Raw genomic sequence first — 24,495 nt, 5'->3', positions numbered from 1 at the left:
GCCTTTTGGAGGAACTTGAGTCAGTGTTAGAACAAAGAAACTTCAAGTTTTATATTCCTAAAACCTTCTATGTCAATTGTAATTTCGATTAACAACTTTCTTCCTCCTGTTTCATTTGTCTTTTTCTTCATGTGTTAATTCTTGTAGGCATATTAATCAGTGTAGAATGCAATAGAAGTGATCAAATCATTATGTTGTAGGATTATGAACTACACTGTAAATTCAATTGGTTATGCACAAGTGTGAAAAGAAATTAGTGGTTTAACAGTTGAATCATACCAGCATGGAAACAGACCTTCAGTCCAACTCATCCACGCTGACCAGATATCCCAATCTGACCTGGTGCCATTTGCCAGCATTTGGCCATAATCCCTTTAAGCCCTTCCTATCCGTATACCCATCCAGGTGCTTTTTAAATGTTACAGTTTTACCTCTGGCAACTCATTCCATACACACAGCTCCTTCTTTCCCTCGTATTGGTATCAATGTCTCATGAATTTGAACCCATTTCTCCAACACCAATCTTTAAGCCACACCTCTTTAATCTTTTTATGCTGTGTCGATTAGCTGTGTCTCAGATAGTAATCTAGAGATTATTCCATTTTTGATTCTGCTTTTTAATTTAGTCCCTAGCTGTTCATATTCCCTCAGTAGAACCTCTTACTTCTTTCTAAGTATTTTGTTGGTCCCTACGTAGGCCACCACAACTGGATCTTGGCTCTCCCACTTCCAGTTGCTCTACAGGCCAGATAAAATATCCTGACCCTAAACAGTACCATAGCCTTTGGGACTCTTAATCCTGGCAACAGAGAACAATGCCTGTTCCCCAGACTATTGTATTTTCTCCCCCAGGCATATGACTGTCTCCTGAAACACAGCTTCCAGGTAACTGCCCCTTTCCCACATGTGTTGCATGTTCAAAGCTCAGACTCCACAACTTTGAGCTGGAATTCCAGGAACAGCCAACACTTGTTGCAGATGTGACCACTGTGAACTGTAGTGGGGCCTACCAGTTCCCACATCATGCAGGTATAATACATCACCTGGACCTGCATCTCTGTTGTATTTACTTAGTTCTTAATTTTGGTTGTTTAGTTTGGAATCTCAAAATATTTTTCCTATTTACCTTCAATCAGAAAGTGATTTATACTAAATAGTCACATTTGCACATATTACCAACCTGTGAATTTTATGGTTTTCCTGTGATGTCACTCTTTGTTCTTTGGCCTTTTGATTCTGGCTTCAATTTATCTTGTTTAAAAAAATTCTACAAAGCTATGAGCCAAAAAAGCATCTCTTTCTCTCTGGACCAAATTCTCACACTGCCTCCAAAGTCTCATAGTCAGCATGGAAACAGATCCCTCAATCCAAGTAGTCCAGGCTGACCACACATCCCAATCTGATGTAGTCCCATTTGCTGGTATTTGACCCATATCCCTGTAAATACTTCCTATTCATATGCCCATCCAGGTGCCTTTGAAATATAATTGTACCTGTCTCCACCACTTCCTCTGGCAGCTCGTTCCATAGATGCATCACCCGCTACATGGAAATTGGGGAGGCTATGGCCTAGTGGTATTATTGCTGGACTGTTAATCCAGAGACCCAGATAGTGTTCTGGGGACCCAGGTTTGAATCCTACCTTTTGTAGGTGGAATTTGAGCACAATAAATATCTGGCATTAAGAATCTAATGACCATGAATCCATTGCCAATTGTCAGAAGAAAAACCCTTCTAATGTCTTTTAAGGAAGGAAACTGCCACGCTTATCTGGTCTGGCTCCAGACCCACAGCCATCTGGTTGACTCTTAACTGCCCTCTGGGCAATTAAGAATGGTGAGTAAATTCTGCCTGGCCAGTGACTCCCTCATCCCGTGAATGAATAAAAAAAAGTTACCTCTCAGACCCTTTTAAAATCTTGAATGAAAACAGAAGTTGATGAAAAAGCTCAGCAGGTCTGGCAGCATCTGTGAAGAAAAAAATTAGTGTTAACGTTTTGGGTCCAGTGACCCCTCCTCAGAACTGATGGTGGCTGGGAAAACATCAGTTTATATGCAGAAAATAGGGAGGCAGTGGGGTAGCGAGTAAACGATTGGATAGAGCCTAGAGAGAGAAGAACAGTTGGACAGACCAAGGAGTTGATAACAATCAGGCTGGGAGGGTGAATAGTTGTTAATGGGGACTGTTAGTGATTACCAACAGGTGGTGTGTAATTGGAGGTTATGTGATAACAAGGCCTAGTGTGTGGTGTAGGGAACTCAATATTGAATCCGGAGGGCTGCAGTGTCCCCAAGCATAAAATGAGGCATTGTTCCTCCAGCTTGTGTTGAGCTTTGGTGGAACACTGCAGAAAGTTAGAGACAGACACCTTTTAAAATCTTTCCCATCTCACCTTAGACCTGTGACTTATCGTTTTGGATGCCCTCACTCTAGAGAAAACATCTTGGCTATTCATGCTATCCATGTCCCTCTTGGTTTTATAAGCCTCTATATGGCCACCCTCAGTCTCCGATGCTCCGGGGATATGAGCCCCAGCCTATTCAGCCTCTCTGTATGACTTGAGTCCTCCAGTCCCAGCAACATCCTTGTAAATTTGTTCTGATCCTATCAAGTTTAACATCATCCTTCCTCTGGAGGGGGTTTCAGATAAATCCCCAAGCTCTATAATCATTCAGCTGTGTCTTGCTGCAGATCTGATCTCCCCTTTCTGACTGTGTGAAGGAATTGTAGGATCCTGTTCAAAAGGCTTTTGCAGGTCATGATACTCTTTACTTGCTTGCATACTTTTAACATCACATCACCTTTCCTGATTATAAAGCTCAAGTGTCACCACCCTTTCCTCATTGCTTAGATTTCTAGTACAATACTGGGAAATCGATCTCTTCACTTTTCCCTGCATTCATTGCTTAAATACTATCATGTCTTAGTGAGCGAATCTGAACATATTTAAAGATGCGGCCTGACCTGAAAACTGTATCGCTTATTATAACCTGTTCTGTTTCATCAGACATTTTGGTGATATGATTTAAAGTTATTGGTTTTTTGATTGTTGCTCTACTTAGGGCAGTTTGCATCTGCTAAGAATTTTAAGTGTCTCTCCACTTCATCCATAGCCATTTTAACACCATTCTTTGTATATGTTTGTTGTCTATTTTGTTTTTCGCACAAGACACAGCATTTGATGAGATGTAGAGAAATTTCTTCAGCCAAAGAGTGGTGAAGCTGTGAAACTCATTGCCACAGAAGGCCATGGAGGCCAAGTAATTCAGAGTCTTTCAGACAGAGATAGATAGATTCTTGATTAGTATGGAGATCAAAGGTTACAGGGAGAAGGCAGAAAAATGGAGTTGAGAAACATTTGAGCCATAATCAAACGGCACAGCAGGCTCAATGGACCAAATGCCTAATCATGTGTTTAATTACTTGCAATCTTGGTTCAAGCAAGTCTAGTTGCTGTATTGGTGGACTCAAATAAAAATGTTGGGGAGGAGGAAGAGTGGAGGGAGCTTTGAGACAGTCACCGTCTTACTTTCAGAATGACCTATTCAAGTAAAGTAATAACTCTCAAATGGTCTCAGCAGATGGACAGTGGCACATCCTAATAACCTATCTTTACGTTGTTTTGGAAAACTGGCAGTTTTGATTCCACATATCAAGTCAGATTATTCTCAGTAGCCATCTTTGCAGCATGTTGTTGTCTGTTTTCGAAAGAAATGTAATTTCCAGAAAATTCCATACTGAGTAAACTTCATATTTTAAAAGCTATGAATAGGACATGCTTTTTACCTGGCTTGACAGGTTTCCTTGAAAAAAGGAGCATTTGTTATGCATGACAGCAAGGCATTGAATTTTCTCAAGATTTCTTTGCCTGTTATTTGCTCTTCAAGTTATGGATCTTTCTCGATTATGCCTTCATAATCAAACTGCGACTTTTTGACACATACACAAAAGTATCACTGCCTTAGTCAAGTTGATGCATTTAATATATGTATATAACTTGTCTTCACCTAACACTTTGGGTTCAGTGACCCCCCCCCTCAGAACTGATGGTGGCTGGGAAAACATCAGTTTATATGCAGAAAATGGGGTAGAATTGAGTATCACAGTAGACAAGATAAATAGAACTGCATCTGTCTTGGGTCGGTTATATAGTAGCTTATTATTCAGTCTATTTTGTTTTTTTATGTTGTCAGGAGTTCCTTAAGAAAGAATTCAGTGAAGAAAATATTTTGTTCTGGCAGAACTGTGAGTACTTCAGTCAAATCCCTAAGAATGACAAGAAACAGGTGAGAAATAAGTTAAAAGAGTTCGAAATTTTTTCCATGACTCTGTTCTTGCCCCTGCACTTCCTCTCCTTTCGGTTTTGCCTCCTTGTAAGGATACAGTTGGCACAAAATGAACATAAAGACTTTAATAATACCATCACAATGATGTAATACATACAAGAACAAAATTAAACATATCCTTTTTGTCGCACTGTCATGACTTGATATCAGCAGTGCAGTTAGTAACTCCTCTTTACCATTTAATCAAAACCTGCTATCATTTCCTTTCTCTCTCCACATATTGTGCCTGACCAACTGAATACTTCCAGTACTTACTGTTTTATTCAAATTTGCAATGTTCACAGTACTTAGATATTCCAATAAAAACGCTGCTTTATAGATAGTACAATATGATTTTGCAAGAACCGTCAAAGAGAAAGACAATGAAGAAGAGGAGTGTGTGGAGGAAAGGCATCTCGGAGACAGTCAAAGCTTTGAGGGAATACAGTGATCCTCTCTCTACCTCTCATTCCTAGAGCTAAGATTTAATTAACTCATGACACATTTTTTAAAGAAATTCTACCAAGTACATCTGTATTCTGTTTCACACCTATGAGGAAACACATTGCAACTTGTCAGTTTTCAATAAACACAAAATCTTAACCCAAAATGGAAACTGAAAATGCTGAAAATACTCAGGTTGACAAGGGAAAATAATCAGAGATGACGAGTAAGGAAATGCATTTAACACAGCAAGAGGTTGGGATCTGGAATGTCGTGTTCATGAGAGTGATTTATAGATTCAAATGTAGATTTTAAAAGGGAATTAAATTAAAAAAAGAGAAAAATTGAAAGATATGGAGAAGGAGCAGCGTAGTGAGACTAACTAGATTGCTCTTTAAAGGAGTCTTTGTAGACTCAGTGGCATGAATACTCTTATTCTGCACAGATTAGTGTTTTATTGTAGGCAAATGTTGTTCCTAGGTTTTGTTGCAAAATCCAGTTTTTGAACACTCAACTTGAAGTAATGCAGAAAAGCGTGTTGTGATGTGGCTGCACAAATCAAAATCTCAAAGAGAAACAAAACATAGAACATAGAACATAGAACAGTACAGCACAGAACAGGCCCTTCAGCCCACAATGTTGTGCCGACCATTGATCCTCATGTATGCACCCTCAAATTTCTGTGACCATATACATGTCCAGCAGTCTCTTAAATGAGCCCAATGACCTTGCTTCCACAACTGCTGCTGGCAACGCATTCCATGCTCTCACAACTCTCTGCGTAAAGAACCTGCCTCTGACACCCCCTCTGTACTTTCCACCAACCAGCTTAAAACTATGACCCCTCGTGCTAGCCATTTCTGCCCTGGGAAATAGTCTCTGGCTATCAACTCTATCTATGCCTCTCATTATCTTGTATACCTCAATTAGGTCCCCTCTCCTCCTCCTTTTCTCCAATGAAAAGAGACCGAGCTCAGTCAACCTCTCTTCATAAGATAAGCCCTCCAGTCCAGGCAGCATCCTGGTAAACCTCCTCTGAACCCTCTCCAAAGCATCCACATCTTTCCTATAATAGGGCGCCCAGAACTGGACGCAGTATTCCAAGTGCGGTCTAACCAAAGTTTTATAGAGCTGCAACAAGATCTCACGACTCTTAAACTCAATCCCCCTGTTAATGAAAGCCAAAACACCATATGCTTTCTTAACAACCCTGTCCACTTGGGTGGCCATTTTAAGGGATCTATGTATCTGCACACCAAGATCCCTCTGTTCCTCCACACTGCCAAGAATCCTATCCTTAATCCTGTACTCAGCTTTCAAATTCGACCTTCCAAAATGCATCACCTCACATTTATCCAGGTTGAACTCCATCTGCCACCTCTCAGCCCATCTCTGCATCCTGTCAATGTCCCGCTGCAGCCTACAACAGCCCTCTACACTGTCAACGACACCTCCGACCTTTGTGTCGTCTGCAAACTTGCTGACCCATCCTTCAACCCCCTCATCCAAGTCATTAATAAACATGTGGGAAATGTTCAGTAGGTCCAGTAGCTCAGCATCTATGGAGTTGTAGGTCAAGATGACTTGCAGAAGGATACCCCATAGCATACTGGTAATGTCATTGGGTTAGTAATCCTTTTGCTTGGAGTAATGAATTTAAAACCTACCACAGCAGCCAGGGGAGTTTGAATTTAATAAATTTGAATTAAAATGCTGGCCTCATTAATGACAACTATGAAACTAACAAATTGATGGAAAACCTAAAAATAAACAAATGTAAGGTGGAGCATTTTATCGACTTACACAGATTCTTGATCAGTAGGGAATCAAGGTTACAGGAAAAACGAGGAAAATGGACGTGCGGATGCCAGGTCAGCCATTAAGAACAAAAGTGAATGTCAGTGACAGGGTTATGATTGGAAGATTTTAAGTACTTATTGCCTTGTTCCATTAAAAATGAGTCCCAAATGTATGTATCTGAAACATTTGATTAAATATTTTGTTATTTATGAAGTCGTGAATCTGTCTACCTGGTAACTTGTTTGTGATACAATCTTCCTCACTTTGCTTGTGTACTTATTTATTTTAAGTACACATATGTTAATCACAGCAGATGTTTGATAATTAACCTGAACTTGGTAAAACACAACTTAATATCTTTTTCTTTGTGATTCCATTGTTTTACAGCTTCTGTATAGAGCTCGGGAAATCTACAACAACTTTTTATCCAACAAGGCAAATACTCCAGTCAATATCGATAGCCAGGCACAGTTAGCTGATGATATTATTAATGCACCACACCCGGATATGTTTAAAGAACAACAACTGCAGGTATAGTAAAATAAACAAAGCGTTTGTCTGTTTACATATTCTGCTAATAAACTCTTTTCACACTAATTCCTCACTCAAAAAACATTAAGTTGCACTGACATATTTTAGAACATAGAACATAGAACAGTACAGCACAGAACAGGCCCTTCAGCCCACAATGTTGTGCCGACCATTGATCCTCATGTATGCACCCTCAAATTTCTGTGACCATATACATGTCCAGCAGTCTCTTAAATGAGCCCAATGACCTTGCTTCCACAACTGCTGCTGGCAACGCATTCCATGCTCTCACAACTCTCTGCGTAAAGAACCTGCCTCTGACATCCCCTCTACACTTTCCTCCAACCAGCTTAAAACTATGACCCCTCGTGCTAGCCACTTCTGCCCTGGGAAATAGTCTCTGGCTATCAACTCTATCTATGCCTCTCATTATCTTGTATACCTCAATTAGGTCCCCTCTCCTCCTCCTTTTCTCCAATGAAAAGAGACCGAGCTCAGTCAACCTCTCTTCATAAGATAAGCCCTCCAGTCCAGGCAGCATCCTGGTAAACCTCCTCTGAACCCTCTCCAAAGCATCCACATCTTTCCTATAATAGTGCGCCCAGAACTGGACGCAGTATTTCAAGTGCGGTCTAACCAAAGTTTCATAGAGCTGCAACAAGATCTCACGACTCTTAAACTCAATCCCCCTGTTAATGAAAGCCAAAACACCATATGCTTTCTTAACAACCCTGTCCACTTGGGTGGCCATTTTAAGAGATCTATGTATCTGCACAACAAGATCCCTCTGTTCCTCCACGCGGCCAAGAATCCTATCCTTAATCCTGTACTCAGCTTTCAAATTCGACCTTCCAAAATGCATCACCTCGCATTTATCCAGGTTGAACTCCATCTGCCACCTCTCAGCCCATCTCTGCATCCTGTCAATGTCCCGCTGCAGCCTACAACAGCCCTCTACACTGTCAACGACACCTCCGACCTTTGTGTCGTCTGCAAACTTGCTGACCCATCCTTCAATCCCCTCGTCCAAGTCATTCATAAAAATTACAAACAGTAGAGGCCCAAGGCCAGAGCCCTGTGGAACTCCACTCACCACTGACTTCCAGGCAGAATATTTTCCTTCTACTACCACTCGCTGTCTTCTGTTGGCCAGCCAATTCTGTAAGTTACCATCCTGTTGCTACGACTCTACTTCTATTTGTGATGCAGTCCTCTGTCCATCTTAACAAACTACCCTTGAACACATGGACTCTGTTCTTTTGAGACACCTTATGAGCTGTACCTTATCAAATGCTTTGTTGAAATCTCAATGTACTACATCAACTGGTGGTCCTTCATCAGTAATGTTTGTTTCCTTCTCAAAGCACTGTCGCAAGTTTGTCAAGTATTATTTCCCCTTATAAAAGGATGTTAACTCTGTAGGATGTTAAAGCACACTAAGTACCCTGTTATTTCATCTTTCATTGCTGGCATGAACATCTACCCATGTTGACCTCAATTGGCAATACTTGCTTACTATTTTGTCCAAGTATCTTTGTAATAATGGTGTTATGTTCACAATCTTTCAATCCTCTGAGAATTTTCCACAATCTAAGGATTCTTGGAAGATTATCATCAGTGCCTCCATTGTATCTGTAGCTGCATTGTTCAACATTAGAGGATACAACTCATCATACCCCTTGGATATTTTCTCTACTGATTGGAGTCATGTTTGGAATTCTGTGCAGTGACATTCACTTTTAACAGTTTGCTAAATACTACCAGGAACAGAAATTGCGATCCAGCTGCAACTAAACTAAAGCTTTCAGCACAGAAGGAAGTGTTTCAATTCATTATGAACCTAATAACTCCTGAAAAGGGCAATACAATTTGCCTCAGTCCATAAATGTTCTTCCTCCAACATCCTGAGATGCATCATCTGTATTTCTTCAAATTTACCACAGATTCTGTTCCAATCATCCTTTCAGCAATACGCATGACAACAATTCGGCATTCTTAGTCCCCCTGTAGCCTCCATTGCACATGTGCATTCTGAGATGATTATTTATTTGTGTGCCTGCTTTTTTGCTCAAATGGATAAAGGTAAATTTCTGTTCTTTTGTCATCAGAGCTATTGCCTCCTCACTCTCATCTTCCTTGTTTTATCCTGTGCTGGAATATTTAATTTGTTGACATATCTGAAATATGTGGTTGAATGGATTGGGTTTTGTAACATTGCATTCCCCATAGACCATCTACCGATACTGTTGCTTGTTCTAACAGTTATTATCTTGCAGAGTGGAAAATGCAGTTTGAAAGCAATGGAACATTATCGATGAAGAAGTTGATGCATAAATTGCTGCGATCTTCCAAACTACAAACTCACCTTCAATTCTTTCTCGGTCAGAGCATTGTGCCGGCGCAAATGAATCATGTTCTCAATGGGACTTCCAAAACCATGGAATTGAATTTGCATGTTGATTTCATCTTCCCTCTTCAGAAATGCAAAGTAGTATTGTGATGAAGCTTCCAAGGCGATGATTGTGTCCTGATGTTGTCTGTTTGTTGAACTATTGATACTGTCAAGTAGGCCTAATTGCAGAAAACATTTTAACCTGCAAGGAAATTTTCAGTCATCGTAGTTGGTGACTTCGAATAATAAAGCCAATGTATGCATTTGTTTTTCAGCTGGATTTTTTCACAAGTATCTAGTGTTAAGTAGCATATGCATAATGTAATGTTAACCACGTCTTTTGATTTGAAAATAACTATTTTAGAAAAAAAAGTCTACATTATTTCTTCTTCCAAAGTAGATTTTTAACCTGATGAAGTTTGACAGCTACACTCGCTTTCTGAAATCAACACTGTACCAAGAGTGCATGTTGGCAGAAGTGGAAGGTCGCTCCCTACCTGATCCTTGTCAGGTACCATGCAGCCCTGCATCAAGGCACAGCACCACTTCAGACCAATCTACCCCAAACAAAGTAGGTATTTAACATTTCAATTTTTTAAGTTTAACTTCTTAGTACCATGGGATGGATGAGGGGTAGGAATAACAATGAGCATTTTCAACTCCTGATCATTATCCAGAGCCCTGTACAGAATGTAAGTGAGGTCAGGATTGGACTCATAACCTGACATTAGTCACTTCCCAAATACACATGACATATTTGGACTTGTTTGAGGTATTTTGGGACATCAGTGGAACAGCAGCCTAGTATGTTGTGCTTGCCTCCAGAGATGAGGAAAACAGGGAGAGGAGATAGGGTTAAAAAACAATGAATCAAAACAAATACATCTTCCAAAGAATATTTTTAACATTTGTGGGATGTGGACATTGCAGACTGACCAGCACGTTATTGCCCACCCCTAGTTGCCCTTGAGAAGGTGGTGGTGAGTTGTTTTCTTGAACTGCTGCAGTCCACCTGCTAAAGGTTGACCCACAATGTCATTTGGGAGGAATTCTGACCCAGAGACAGTGAAGCAATAACAATATATTTCCAAGTCAGAATGGTGTGTGACTTGGGGGGGAGCTTGCTGGTGTTGGTGTTCCCATGTATCTGCTGCCTCTGTTCTTCTAGATTGAAGTGGTCGTGCATTTGGAAGGAGCTGTCTGAGGATCTTTGGTGATTTTCTTCAGTGTACCTTGTAGATAGTACACACTGATGCTACTGAGTGTCAGTATGGAGTAGATGCTTGTGGGTGTGCTGCCAATCAAGTGGGCTGCTTTGCCATGGACAATGCCAAGCTTCTTGGATGTTGTTTCAGCTGCCCTCACCCAGGCAAGTGGGGATTATTCCGTGTCATGTAGGTGGTGGACAGACTTTAGGGAGTCAGGAGGTGACTTACTTGCTGCAATACTCCTCGCCTCTGACCTGCTGTTATAGCCACTTTGACGAGTCCAGTGATTTTCTGGTCAATGGTAACACCAAGAATAGAATAGAATAGAATATCTTTTAGTGTCAGACGCACTCCAGTGAGTGCAGTGAAATGTTTGTAATGTTGCCTCTTGGCGGCATCTTACGTACTAGGTACGTGAGTACAGATACTTCAGGTGTTGTCACAGAATTGAAATACTAAAAAAAATTGGCATGGGAATGTAGAATTTAAAAAGTCCAGAATAAGAATAAAAAGTGTCTTTAGGTACTCAAGCTATGGTCCTTTTCCAAATGAGTCTATGGCTGCTGGACTTCAGAACATAAGGCTATACTGCCTCCAGGCACTGGCCTTTGTCCAGGACTCATCCTGCTCACAGCTCCGGGACTCGGCCCCCAACTCCCGCTGCTCCCCACTCCGGGCCTCGCCCCCCCAGCTCGCTCTGCTCCCTCACTCTGGGATTCGGCCACCAACTCACTTTGCTCCCTGCTCTGGAACTCGGCCGATGACTCGCTCTGCTCCCTGCTCTGGAACTCGGCCGATGACTCGCTCTGCTCCCTGCTGTGGAACTCGGCCGATGACTCGCTCTGCTCCCTGCTCTGGAACTCGGGCCGTGACTCGCTCTGCTCCCTGCTCTGGAACTCGGCCGATGACTCGCTCTGCTCCCTGCTCTGGAACTCGCCCCATGACTCGCTCTGCTCCCTGCTCTGGAACTCGGCCCGTGACTCGCTCTGCTCCCTGCTCTGGAGCTCAGCTGATGACTTGCTCTGCTCCTTGCTCCGGAACTTGGCCCATGACTCGCTCTGCTCCCTGCTCTGGAATTCAAACCCTGACTCATTCTGCTGCCTGCTCTGGGACTTGAACCCCTACTCGCTCTACTCCCTGCTCTGGGACTAGGCCCATGACTTGCTCTGCTCCCTGCTCCAGGCACCAGCAGTGCTTGTTCTACTGCCAGCTCTGTGACTCGGCTGTGCATGAACTGCTCCTGCTCCAGGACCACGCTCGTACACTCTGCTCTGCCTAAGCTCCGGCCATGCTTCAATTCCCCTCATTTCGACTTGATTCTCCAGGTGGGGTAGGGTAGTTTAAGAAGTTAAAAGTTGATGGTGGGGGTGGCAGTGGGTGGTGGGTGGGGTTTGGGAAGCCGCTGCCAAGCTAAAAATATGAAAGGAAAAGGAACTAGTGAGAAGAGGATTTCAGGCTGGAGTGTCTTACTCTACTGCTATCTTGTCTTGTTTTAGAGGATTCAGTGATGGTAACATCATTGAATGTCAAGGGGTGGTGATTAGGTTGTCTCCTAATGGAGATGATCGTTACCTGGCATCTGTGCCATCTGTGCTGCACAAATGTTACTTGTCTCTTGTCAGCCCAAGCCTAGATATTGTCTAGATTTGTTGCATTTAAAAACATGGACTGCTCCAGTACCTGAGGAGTCATGAACAGTGCTGAATATTGTGTGATCATCGGTGAACATCCCCATATCTAATCTTATATGGAGGGAATGTCATTGATAAAGCATCTAAAGATGGTTGGCTCTAGGACAGTGCCCTGAGGAACTCCTGCAGAGATGCCCTGGAGCTGAGATGACTAATGAGCAAATTAAATTCTTGTTCTGCAAAAAGACACATGTTAAATCCAGTTTATGTTGTCAGTTCAATCTTAGCAGCAAGCGGTTGAGAACGTGTTTCAACATGGCTACAAAAGCATCATTCATTCCTCTGCAGTTACATTCATCACTGTAATTGCATTCAGGTGGAATGCGATAAAATGCTAAATCAGGGCCATCTTGATTTACTGTGGTGCAAGCTATTCAAACTGAATTTTGGCATGCATTATATTAAGTGAATATGAATTTAATGGCAAGAGAGAGAGAGAGAGACCCTGTAGCCTCTGAATGTAAGAGTTTAAAAATGTTAATGCTGTTGATTACGTTAAACACCACACAGTATGACATTTGAGGTGTCAAATCAAGTCAGGTTGAAGAACAGCTTTGTCCCTCAAAGGAGGATCAAATCTCCTTACAGTTTTGTAACAATGGTCTGACTGTTAAAAACACTGAATGCTGTGGACTTGGGAGAGAAATCTGGGAGAATCATGTGAAAAGTTGAGCAAGGCCTTCCTTGACATCAGGAACGGTTTGTGTGTTTTCAAACAGAATTCTGTACATTTAGATGAGATTCTTGACAAGGAGCAGCAAGTTGCTTATTCATGGGGATTACTGATTGTTGGCCTCATTAACTGCAGATGTTTTCTAATTGACTTGTTCAAAGATGTTATGACACACTTTTGGAGCATATGGGACTTGAACTTAGGCCTCCTGATTGTAAGATAGGAAGGCTACCATTGTTCCACAAGAGCCTGTAGGTTTCCCCTTGTAGCATTGACCAAACTAATATATCTCAAGTGTTTTCAATTAAACTAATTCACAAGCAGAGTATAAATTGGACAACATTTGCAACTGGTCTCCATGTCCATCAGCATCTTTATTATACAGAAGTATGAAAAAAGAAAATTATTGTCTGTAGGACTGTTTCTAAGATGTGTAGTGAGTTTTAGTCACAAAACATATTTCAGTGATAATGAGAACTGCAGATGCTGGAGAATCCAAGATAATAAAGTGTAGAGCTGGATGAACACAGCAGGCCAAGCAGCATCCCAGGAGCGCACAAGCTGACGTTTCGGGCCTAGACCCTTCATCAGAGAGGGGGATGGGGAGAGGGAACTGGAATAAATAGGGAGAGAGGGGGAGGTGGACCGAAGATGGAGAGAAAAGAAGGTAGGTAGAGAGGAGAGTATAGGTGAGGAGGTGGGGAGGGGCTAGGTCAGTCCAGGGAAGATGGACAGGTCAAGGAGGTGGGATGAGGTGGTAGGTAGGTAATGGAGGTGCGGCTGGAGGTGGGAGGAAGGGATGGGTGAGAGGAAGAACTGGTTAGGGATGCAGAGACAGGCTGGGCTGGTTTTGGGGTGCAATGGGGGGAGGGGACGAGCTGGGCTGGTTTTGTGATGCAGTGGGGGGAGGGGAAGAACTGGGCTGGTTTTGGGATGCAGTGGGGGAAGGGGAGATTTTCAAGCTTGTGAAGTCCACATTGATACCATTGGGCTGCAGGGTTCACAAGTGGAATATGAGTTGCTGTTCCTGCAACCTTCGGGTGGCATCATTGTGGCACTGCAGGAGGCCCATGATGGACGTGTCGTCTGAGGAATGGGAGGGGGAGTTGAAATGTTTTGCGACTGGGAGGTGCAGTTGTTTGTTGCGAACCGAGCAGAGGTGTCCTGCAAAGCGGTCTCCAAGCCTCCGCTTGGTTTCCCCAATGTAGAGGAAGCCACACCGGGTGCAATGGATACAATATACCACATTGGCAGATGTGCAGGTGAACCTCTGCTTAATGTGGAATGTCATCTTGGGGCCTGGGATAGGGGTGAGGGAGGAGGTGTGGGGGCAAGTGTAGCATTTCCTGCGGTTGCAGGGGAAGGTGCTGGATGTGGGGGGGTTGGAGGGCAGAGTGGAGCGAACAAGGGAGTCACGGAGAGAGTGGTCTCTCCGGAAAGCAGACAGGGGTGGGGATGGGAAAATAGCTTTGTTATCTTGGATTCTCCAGCATGTGCAGTTCCCATTATCACATGTACTATTGTCTCTGATATAACCCAAAAAGTGCTTCTGATGTACTGAATTATTCATTGTTTACCTCATCTGAATAACATAAATATCGTATGATCTTTTCTGCTTCTTGGACCAACCAGTTAATTGGTAAAAATAAAACAATGTATAACATGTTTGTAGGGGTGTCACTGCATATGTTAGGATGTTATGCATTGGCTAATATGTTATACTTGGCTAATACCCTAATTTGTTGAGAAATTTATTTCCGTGATCGTATGTAGATTTATGGTAATTGCCCTAAACAGGCCCTAATGAGTGGCATGGTAGCTTAGCCATTAGCGCTGCCACTGTGGACCCAGGTTGAATTCCAGCCTTGGGTACTGTCTGTGTGGAATTTGCATGTTCTGCTTGTGTCTGTGTGGGTTTTTGTTTCTTGCTGGGTGCTGTGGCTTCCTTCCACAGTCCAAAGATGTGCAGGTTAGTTGGATTCACCATGCTAATTTGTCTGTAGTGTGCAGGCTAGATGGATTAGTAAATGTGGGCTAATGGGGATGGGATGGGAGCATGGTTCTGGGTAGAATGCTCTTAGGAGGGTCAGTGTGGGCTCAATGAGCTGGATAGCCTCTTTCTGCACCGTAGGGACTCTTTTATACATGCAGCACTTACAAATAGTACATGAAACTCTGTCTGATTCACTGCTGGCAAGAATTTCATCAGATTGTTCTATGTTTTAATTTTCTTTTACTTTTAATGTATTAAAAAAAGCTTTCCTTGAATATAGATAACATCACCTACAATGTCAGCCTGATCACTCTTGCATGTCAGAGGTGCAACCCTGTGGTCAGCACCACATGTTAATAAATAACCACAATTTGTGTGACATTTGTTTTCATTCCTTGTGGTCTTTTAAAAATACCAGAAAAATTTCATACCATCTATAGCATAAAACAAGCCATTAACCTGGCCGGATAAAGCTGCTGTTAATGCTTCAGACAAGCTGCTTATTACTCGTGTTACCTCTCGCAACACTTTCTGCTCATCCCTCTGTGTTCAAATGGAGCTGGTGCAGATATGAGAGTGAGGGGCCCTTAGGAGAGGCTGGGGCGGAAGTCTTAAGTTCATCAACTGCCTGAAGGGTGTAGGTGGCCATAGTAGTTTAGAGGCAAGCAAAAGACCTTTTGACCTTGACCATCAGGTTTCCTGGATGTAGCCTAAAGTTACTGACTCCTCTGAGAGAGGACAAGCTGACCTGACCCCATGAACATTGTGGGGGGAACTGGGAGTTTCCAACCATCTCACGAGCCAGCAGGTGAGGTGTGTAAGGTGCTGACTTGCAACCTGTACCCCTATCCCCTGTTGGTGAAGATTGTCAGCATTGTGAATGGAGGTAGGAATTCCAAAATCAAGTCCACCTGCAAGGTTTAAATGGCTCTGGAATTGTCCTGACTCCACAAAAATCTAGGCTAAATTTAATTGAAGTGGACACTGTGAAGAGTACAAGTCCTGATAATATTCCTGGATTAGAACTTGTGTGGACTTGTGCTCTCAAATGAACCGTGTCACCAGCCAAGCTGTTTCAGGACACTGCAACATTGTCATATACCTGACAATTTGTGCAACTGCTCAAGTATGCCTCATGCATAAAAAGCAGGATAACTCTAACCCAACCTGTTACAATCCAGTCAATCTACTCTCAGCAATCAGGAACGTAATGAAAAGTTTCATAAGGTTTGCCATCAAGCAACACTTATTAAGCACCTATTCTCTGATATTCAGTTTGGATTCAGCCAGGGGAACTTAGCCCCTGACCTCCTTACATCCATGGTTTGAACATGGAAGAAAGTATAGAACCTGAGCTGGCTCTTGACACCGTGGCATCATTTGAATGACAATGAGATTAGGAAGCCCCAGCAAAACTGGGGTCAGTGGAATGCAGTAGGAAAATCTCCACTGGTTGGAGTCCTAATGCAAAGAAAGATTGTGTGATTGGAGATCAATTATCTTAAACAAAACATCACTATAGGAGTTCCTCAGATATTAAGCTTAGCTATCTTCAGATGCTTTATCAGTGACTTTTCTTCAGTCATCGGGTCAGACATGGAGATTTTTGCTGAAGATTATACAATGTGTTTTGTCAGACACTGAAGCATTCAGTGTCCATATGCAGCAAGACCTGGACAGCATTCAAGCTTGAAGAGATGAGTGGCAAGTAATATTTACACCAAGCAAGATCTAGGCAATGACTATATCCAAGAAGGTAGAATCTAGCCATCTTCCTTGATATTCAATAGTATTACCGTCAGTGAATTTTCCACTGTCAATACCCTGAGCATTACCATTGACCAGAAACAGAACTGGATCAAGAGCAGGTCAAAGGTTGGGAATTCTATGGCACGTAACTCACTGCTTGACTCCTCAAAGCTTGGTTACTGTCTGCAAGACAAAACTCACAAGTCTGATGGTTTACTCTCCACTTGCTTGGATGAGTGCAACTCCAACCACACTCAAGAAGTTCAACACAATCCAGGACAAAGGACCCCACTTTATAGGCTCCCCATCTGCTACTAGCAACATTCACTTCAAATACCATAAATGCAAAGTATCAGCAGTGTGCACCATCAACAAGATATATTGCAACAACTCACCAAGGCTCCTTAGGTCACACCTTACAAACCTCTACCATTAGAAGGACAAGGGCAGCACATGCATGGGAATAGCACCAGCTGTTAATTCCTCTCCACGCCTTGCAGAATCCTAACGAAGAAATAATCATTGTTCCTTCATTGTTGTTGAGTCAGCTTCCTGGAACTCCCATCCTAACAGCATTGTGGGTGTTCCTACACTCTAAGGACTTCAGTATTTCATGAAGCCAGCTTGCCACCACATTCTCCAAGGCAGTTAAGGTTTAACCAGAAATGCTGGTCAGGCCAGCAAAGGCTGCATCAAATGATGTTGATGGTTGATAGGATGCTTTACTGAATTACAGTAGTAAAGGTTTCTACAGAACAGCCATGAAGCTGCAACCAGAGATAATGGGAACTGCAGATGCTGGGGAATCCAAGATAACAAAGTGTGGGGCTGGATGAACACAGCTGGTCAAGCAGCATCTTAGGAGCACAAAAGCTGACGTTTAGGTCTAGGCCGAAAGTTGCAACCATTTTATTTTTCACTGAACACAGGACACAAAGGCAAATATATACTTAGTTTTCCCTGTGCCTAGGAATTTTCTTCAGCTTTTTACATAGCTGTATATGAATAGAACATAGAACAGTACAGCACAGTACAGGCCCTTCGGCCCACAATGTTGCGCCAATCTATCATCCACTTTTGATAAAACTGAAAACTTCCGTAGAAGGGTCATTGGATCTGAAACAATAACCCCTTATTTCTCTCCATAGCTGCTGCCAGACCTTCTGAGATTTTGTAGCAATTTCTGTTTTTGCTAGCAAAGGTAATGTTCTAATTGCAAGCCTTATTCACTTGTATCCATTTTTCCTGTTCCAGGCCAGTACCAGGATTAAATCGTCCAGATTGTTACCCATTGAGCTTGAAGATGATAATGGCAACAAGAAGAAGGGAACATTTTTCTCCTGGTCACGGAGGAGCCTGGGAAGAACTCAGAAGAGAAAAGAGAATGGCGATTCACATGCTGGTGAATTCTGCAGGCATATATTTTAATGCTGCTAGACAGTCCATTGTTATTTTTGAGAGAGTCTGTTCAATTGCCAGGTCCTGAGGTTTTGTCTCTGCTTTGAGGGATGGGGATTGGCTGGAGAAGCTGGGTTTTGGCATCCTTGAGGAAAGAAAATGGTGGAAGATTTGGGAGATGGATACAGATTATGACAAGAGTACTTAATGTGGACAAGGATACTTAATGCGGACAAGAATAAACTTCTCCCAATAACTGGTGATAAATGGACTAAGGTTAACAAATTTACAGTTTTGTGCAAGAAGTGGAGGAATTTTATAATGAATAGTAATGACCTGAAACTTGCTGCCCATGAGGGTGGTGGAGGTGGAAACAATGATTTCAAAAGGAATTTGGATAGGTACTTGAAGGAAATAAAGCTGCAGGGTTACAGGGATCAAGTGAGGGGGGTGTTGCTGATGGTGGTGTGAGACTGCTTGGTTTGCTCACTGAGCAGAAAGGCCTCCTTATCCATTCTCTGACAAATTCCCAGAAGGCCGTGGAGATCGGGGTCATCGCAGGTTAAGGTAGACATATCCTTGTATGCTAGTAAATTAGAGATTATCAAGGGATAGATAAGGATGTGAAAGTCAAAACACAAACAAAGCAAAAGTGATCTTATTGAATGGTTGAGCAATCTTGTGGGGAAAAATGGCCTAATTCTGCTCATAGTTGATATGTTTGCTCAAAAAATTCAACTTTATTTGCTATGGGATTGAGTAAGGATGTCACCTAAGGCTGTTTCAATACTGTGACAGAAAACAGATTTAAGAGATTAAAACACAGAATTTTGGAGAAATTGAGCACAGATATCTTGCTTGTGAAAGAAAAGAAAGTTGAGATGGGATAGCAGTTTGCAAAGACAAAATGACCAAGTGTTGGCTTTTTTGAGGAGAGTCGTGATGGCAGCAGATTTGAAGCCAGGCATGATAGTTCCTGAGGACAGAGAACTATTAACACTATCAGATAAGATGGGCATGGAAGTAAAAATTGAAAGATCAGTTTGGTGAGAATGGAGTGGAGAAAGTAATAATGAGACTATGTAAGCTTGGAGAGGCTATAAACGTAGATGGCAGAGAAAGGTGCAATGTTAGGGTAATGCAGGCAGGAATCTTCGAGGAAATTTGGCTAAGTGGCCTTTGGGAAGTGGCCATTTTACTTGCAGGCATGCTAATCCTTGAGATGCTATAGATTTGAGGTTGATTATTTGTTAAATAGGTTTGTACTTATGAAGAGTAGTCTGAAACAAGCGTTCCTAACTTTGCTCACTGGTACCTGGTTTTTATGATTTACTGTAATCAATAGTCTGCGATTCACCAATTATTAATTTAATATGGTTTAAAATGTTGCTGCAGACTCCTGTATGAATAGGATTACTGCCTGCTGATTAATTCTTTTTGAAATCAGATCAACCAGACAGCAATATTGAGCAATCCTACTGATGGCGCAGTTGATTAAATCAATGGGTAACTAAGCCATGAGGGTCACGAGGCCTTTGGTTTGATTTCTGCGCTGTACTAAGCTAACTAATTCTAATCAAGGTTTGGCAGTTGGCTTGATTAGAGAGGGGCCATTTGAGCACATGCTGTGCCATGGACAAATGGAGCAGAATTGACCTGCATTGACGCCTTTTATAAAGATGATACGAATGTTGAATATGTAACATAGCCAAAACAGCCATGATCTTATTGAATTGCAGAGCAATCTTACGGCACATCATATGATCTGATCGGGGAACCTAACACATCAGTGCTAAAGATAAAGGTGAAACGTTTGCAACAATCTTAAACCCAAAGTGCCAAGTGGATGCAGTGTCTCAGCCTCCTCCAGAGGTTCCCAGTATCACTGATGCCAATCTTCAGCTAATTTGATGACCTCCGTGTGATATCAAGAAGTGGTTGAAGGCACTGGATACTGCAAAAGCAGTGGGCCTCTGACAACATTCTGGCAACAGTACTGAAGACGTGTGCACCAGAGCTTGCCGCACCTGTAGCTAAGTTGTTCTTGTACAGTTACAAAACTGTACATGAAAAGGACAACCCTAACCCACTAGTTATTAGCATATCAGTCTACTCTTAGTTAAGAGTAATCTGGTCAAAAATGTCATCAGAGATGTTATCAAGCAGTACTTGCTTAGCGAAAAGCTGTGCAGTGCTTGGCCACTCAACTCCTGACCTCATTACAGCCTTGGTTCGAAATTGGACAAAAAGCTGAATTCCAGAGGTGAGGTGAAAGTGATTTTATCTTTATTACTATGACTTCAAGGCAGCATTTAACTGAGTGTGGCATCAACCTAAATAAATGATCTGCAAGCAGGGACAGAGTATAACATAGCAGAGTTCACAGATGATGCTAAAACAGATGGGAAAAACAGGCAGTGAGGAGAAGAGTTTACAGATGGATATTGATAGGCTAGGAAAATATGGTAGATGGGGTTTAATGTGTATAAGTGAGATTGTCTATTTTTGGCTGGAAAACTAAAAGAGCAAATTATTATTTAAATGGGAAGCAGATTCAGAGTGCTTCAGTGCAGAGGGATGTGGATATCTTTGTGCATGAATCACAGAAAGTGTGTCTCCAAGTGCAGCATGTAATAAGGAAGGCAAGTGGAATCCTGGCATTCATTGCAAAAGGACTGGATTATAGAACTGAAAATGTGTTGTTAACAATTGTATATGGCATTGGTGAGACTACATCTGGAATAGTGTGTTCAGTTTTGGCACCTTACTTGAGGAAGGTTTTACTAATGCTGGAGGCAGTTCAGAGATGGTTCACAAGGTTGATTCTAATGATGAAAGGGCTAATGTCCAAGGAGCTGTTGCATAGCTTGGGCTTGCATCACTGGAGTTCAGAAGAATGAAGGGCGATCTTAATTGGTAACTTAAAAGAGATTGATAGGGTGGACCTGGAACAGATGCTCCCCCTTATGGGACATTCTTGAACAAGAGCACATAGGTAGAGTGAGAGGAAGTATGTTCAGAACTGAGATGAGGAGAAACTACTTCTCTCAGATGGTTGTGAATCTGTGAAATTCACAAAGTACAGTGGAGGCAGAATCAATCAACACATTTGAGAAAGAACTGGATATGTTTCTGATGAAAAGCAGGATGAAGGGCTGTGGGGCAGGCAGGTGAGTGGAATTCAGACCAGGATAAGATCAGCCATGATCATGTTAAATGGTGGAATGGGCTTGAAGGGCTGAATTGCCTACTCCCGCTCCTATGTCCTATGTTCAAGGAGTCTGAGCAATGAGAATTGGGGAGAAAACTGGTTGGTGTCATATGTAGCACAACGGAAGATGGATGTGGTTATTGGAGGTCAGTCATCCCAACTCCATCACATCTCTGCTGGAGTTCCACGTGAAAATATCGTAGGCCCAAATATCTGCTTCATCAATGCTTCCATCGCAAGGTCAGAAGCAGGGATGTTTGCTAATGACTGTACAATTTTCCATACTGTTGACAACTCCTTAGACACTGTCATGTGTAAATTTAACTAGATGTGGGCGATATCCAAGTTTGGGTTGATAAGTGGTGAGTAACATTTACGCCACGTAAGTCCTATGCAATGACCACCTAGGGTAGCTAGTAGCAGAGTGTTGATGTCAATGACCTAGTAATCCAGATCTCCAAGCAACACCTACATCCATGAATGAATAAAAATCAATCTTCAACAAGAGGGCATCTAATCATCATCCCTTGACACTCACTGGCTTTACCATTGCTGAAACCCCCATTATCGCCATCCTGGGGGTTGCTGTTGACCAGAAACTCAACTGAACAGTGGTGGGGATCCCTTCAGTGAATAACTCACCTCCTAACTCCCTAAATCTATCTACAAAACACATGTAAGGAGTGAGTCAGTGGTATCTCACTCTGTACTATTTAGATCAGCCATGGGCAGAAAGACAGAAGGTATTACAATGCATATAGATAAACAAAAGTGCACTGATACACGAGGGAGTAGTTCAGCACACTTCTAAATTGCAGACAATCTTTGGGGAGACAGTAGGTGAGTTAGTCACCATGGAATTTCTAGCCTCAGACCTGCTGTTGTAGCCACAATATTTATGACCAATCCGTTCAGTTTCTGGTCAACAGAACTCCCATGATATTGATAATGGGGGATTCAGCAATGGTAATGCCATTTAATTACTATTTATGGGGCTTTTCTGTGGGAAAATTAATTATTATACTTTAATAGGAGTCAAAAAAAATCTTATTGCAAAGCACTTTGTGGCATCCTGCGGTTGTACAAGGCACTGCATTATAGCAATTCTTTCTTCACTTCAGTGCTGGCATTGAAAAAGTGTCTCTTGGTAAAATGTGGAGGTCTTCTGATAGAATGGAGAATATTCAGAAATGATTATGTATTCTGTATAGGAAGAAATAAGGATAAATAGGCCTAAAAATAAAACTTGTTATCTAACTAAAATTCAATGATGCTTCCTTTTTTGTATGCTATGTTCACTAAGTCACGTTAACCTTACCTTGCACTCGTTCAAAGAAGTGTGCGGATCATAATTTCATGTGGCAATAGAAGCAGTGCTCTGCTGTTTTACAGACTGTAGAGAACTGCAGGAAATAATTTTATGTTCTTATACAATGCATTCTTTCTCTCACTCATTAGATCTGTCTGAAAGTAATGGACTGTCTCAGTGGCATCGTGAATCATTTGGCTCCATGTCATCTTCCACCAGCACAGAGGGGATGGCTTCTAGCTGTCCAAGAAACAACAAACAAGAGGTTAGCACAAATTAAACAGAAATAGGGAGTAGTCCCATAGCTCACATGTAGTAGTAGTGGAGGATGTGAAGCATGATTACATTTTGAAAACATTTCCTTAGTTTAATAGTTATTCACCAACTCCAGATCATGTACAGGAAATAATCTGTTTATGTCTATTTCAAAGTTAATTTAAAGAACATGACTTGGGATGACGTGTGCTGGTTTAAATCAGTGTGCTGTACAGTTTAGGAGAATCCCAGGATTGATCTTTGCTTTATACTCATGCCAGTTGAGGGAATGAAGGATAATCAAAACTGGCTCAGCTTCATTGCCTCCGGGGAGCACAGTTGTCACACTGGGAATTAGGCTGATGTCTGCTATGTTGGCTGCTCACAATTTTGTCATCTTTACACTGCTGGAACCAAAAACAGAAAAGTGGTCACACTTCCGCAGTGTCCTTAAAAATGATCCTGAACTTGCAGTTGCTTGCCATTTCAATAAACTATCTTTTGCCCACGCTAACATTTCAGTTTTATGTCTGTTGCTTTATTCCACCAAAGCACCATGCAAGCTGCTGAGGCACTTTGCAGTGTCTGGGACTCAACATTGAGTTCAATGACTTCAGACCTCTGTCTTCCATTTTGATTACATGCCACCCTCTCCCCTGGCTGTGTCATGTTTATGCCCTGCTTGTTTATGTGTTTGCTTTTTTTAATTTAGTGCCACTTTGTACAAATAATTTTAGATTCTTGGAGTTCTGAGGGCTATTCCTACTGAAGTCTGTGTGTCCTTAGATTAGACAAGCTGCCAAAGTCTGGCACCTTCAGCAGCTGCTTGGTATTTAGGCCCAATCATCTCAGAGCAGAAGCCTCAGGGACACAGTTGTCCCTCCTCTCCTGCTCTTCTTTCTGCACTTTGCTAGAGATGCCTCTGACAAGTCCACGGCAGATACAGTTCATCCAGTGTGTGATTTTGCTGTGAATTTTACCTGCAATTTTGATGTGAAGTTTCTTGCTGCAGATGACGATTTCCTTGCAGACTGTCTTGTTGGTGTGGAAGTCATTGATAGTTGGGTGCGGTATTTCTCGATTATCACGCGAGCAGCTTTCTTGACTATCTCAGCCCATCTTGGATCCATTATGTCCCTTACATAACTACAATTTATATCTATTTTATATCTCTATCTCTCCTTTACCACCATGAGTGCATCCTTTGCCTTTTGCACTGGGCAGCTTCAAGATCAGTTCCTCTCACTCCCCCTCCTCCTCCTACACTGCCAACAACATTAAAAACATGAATTCTGAGCCTCTTCCAGTTTTAAAGCAGAGTCATATTGGACTTGAAACATTAATTCTGTTTCTTTCTACACAGACGTTGTCAGACCTGCCAAGTTTCTCCAGGGTTTTCTGTTTTTACTCGAGGCTGATGTTAAGATGGTCACTTGGGTGAGGTTGTGCAAATATTCTAGCTTAAAACTTAGATCCAAAACCCATGAAAGACTGGACATCTTTAAGAGAAGGGGAG

General features: G+C 42.2%; 1 protein-coding gene across 3 annotated transcripts in view; it reads left to right on the top strand.

Moving 5' to 3' along the window:
* rgs12b (regulator of G protein signaling 12b) overlaps positions 1-24,495 on the top strand; it is a 246,225-nt gene that overhangs the window by 134,002 nt on the left and 87,728 nt on the right. For all 3 annotated transcript variants that reach the window (XM_059644885.1, XM_059644886.1, XM_059644887.1), the window contains exons 6-10: positions 4,194-4,286; positions 6,957-7,100; positions 9,893-10,063; positions 18,061-18,208; positions 22,874-22,989. In XM_059644885.1, coding sequence (XP_059500868.1) covers positions 4,194-4,286; positions 6,957-7,100; positions 9,893-10,063; positions 18,061-18,208; positions 22,874-22,989 — 672 coding nt within the window. The remainder of the gene's footprint in view (positions 1-4,193; positions 4,287-6,956; positions 7,101-9,892; positions 10,064-18,060; positions 18,209-22,873; positions 22,990-24,495) is intronic.

This window comes from Stegostoma tigrinum, chromosome 3 (genome assembly GCF_030684315.1).
Source record: "Stegostoma tigrinum isolate sSteTig4 chromosome 3, sSteTig4.hap1, whole genome shotgun sequence".
NCBI classification, from domain to species: domain Eukaryota; kingdom Metazoa; phylum Chordata; class Chondrichthyes; order Orectolobiformes; family Stegostomatidae; genus Stegostoma; species Stegostoma tigrinum.
Note: the sequence above shows the minus strand (reverse complement) of the source record. Positions and strands in the feature narration are given on the sequence as shown.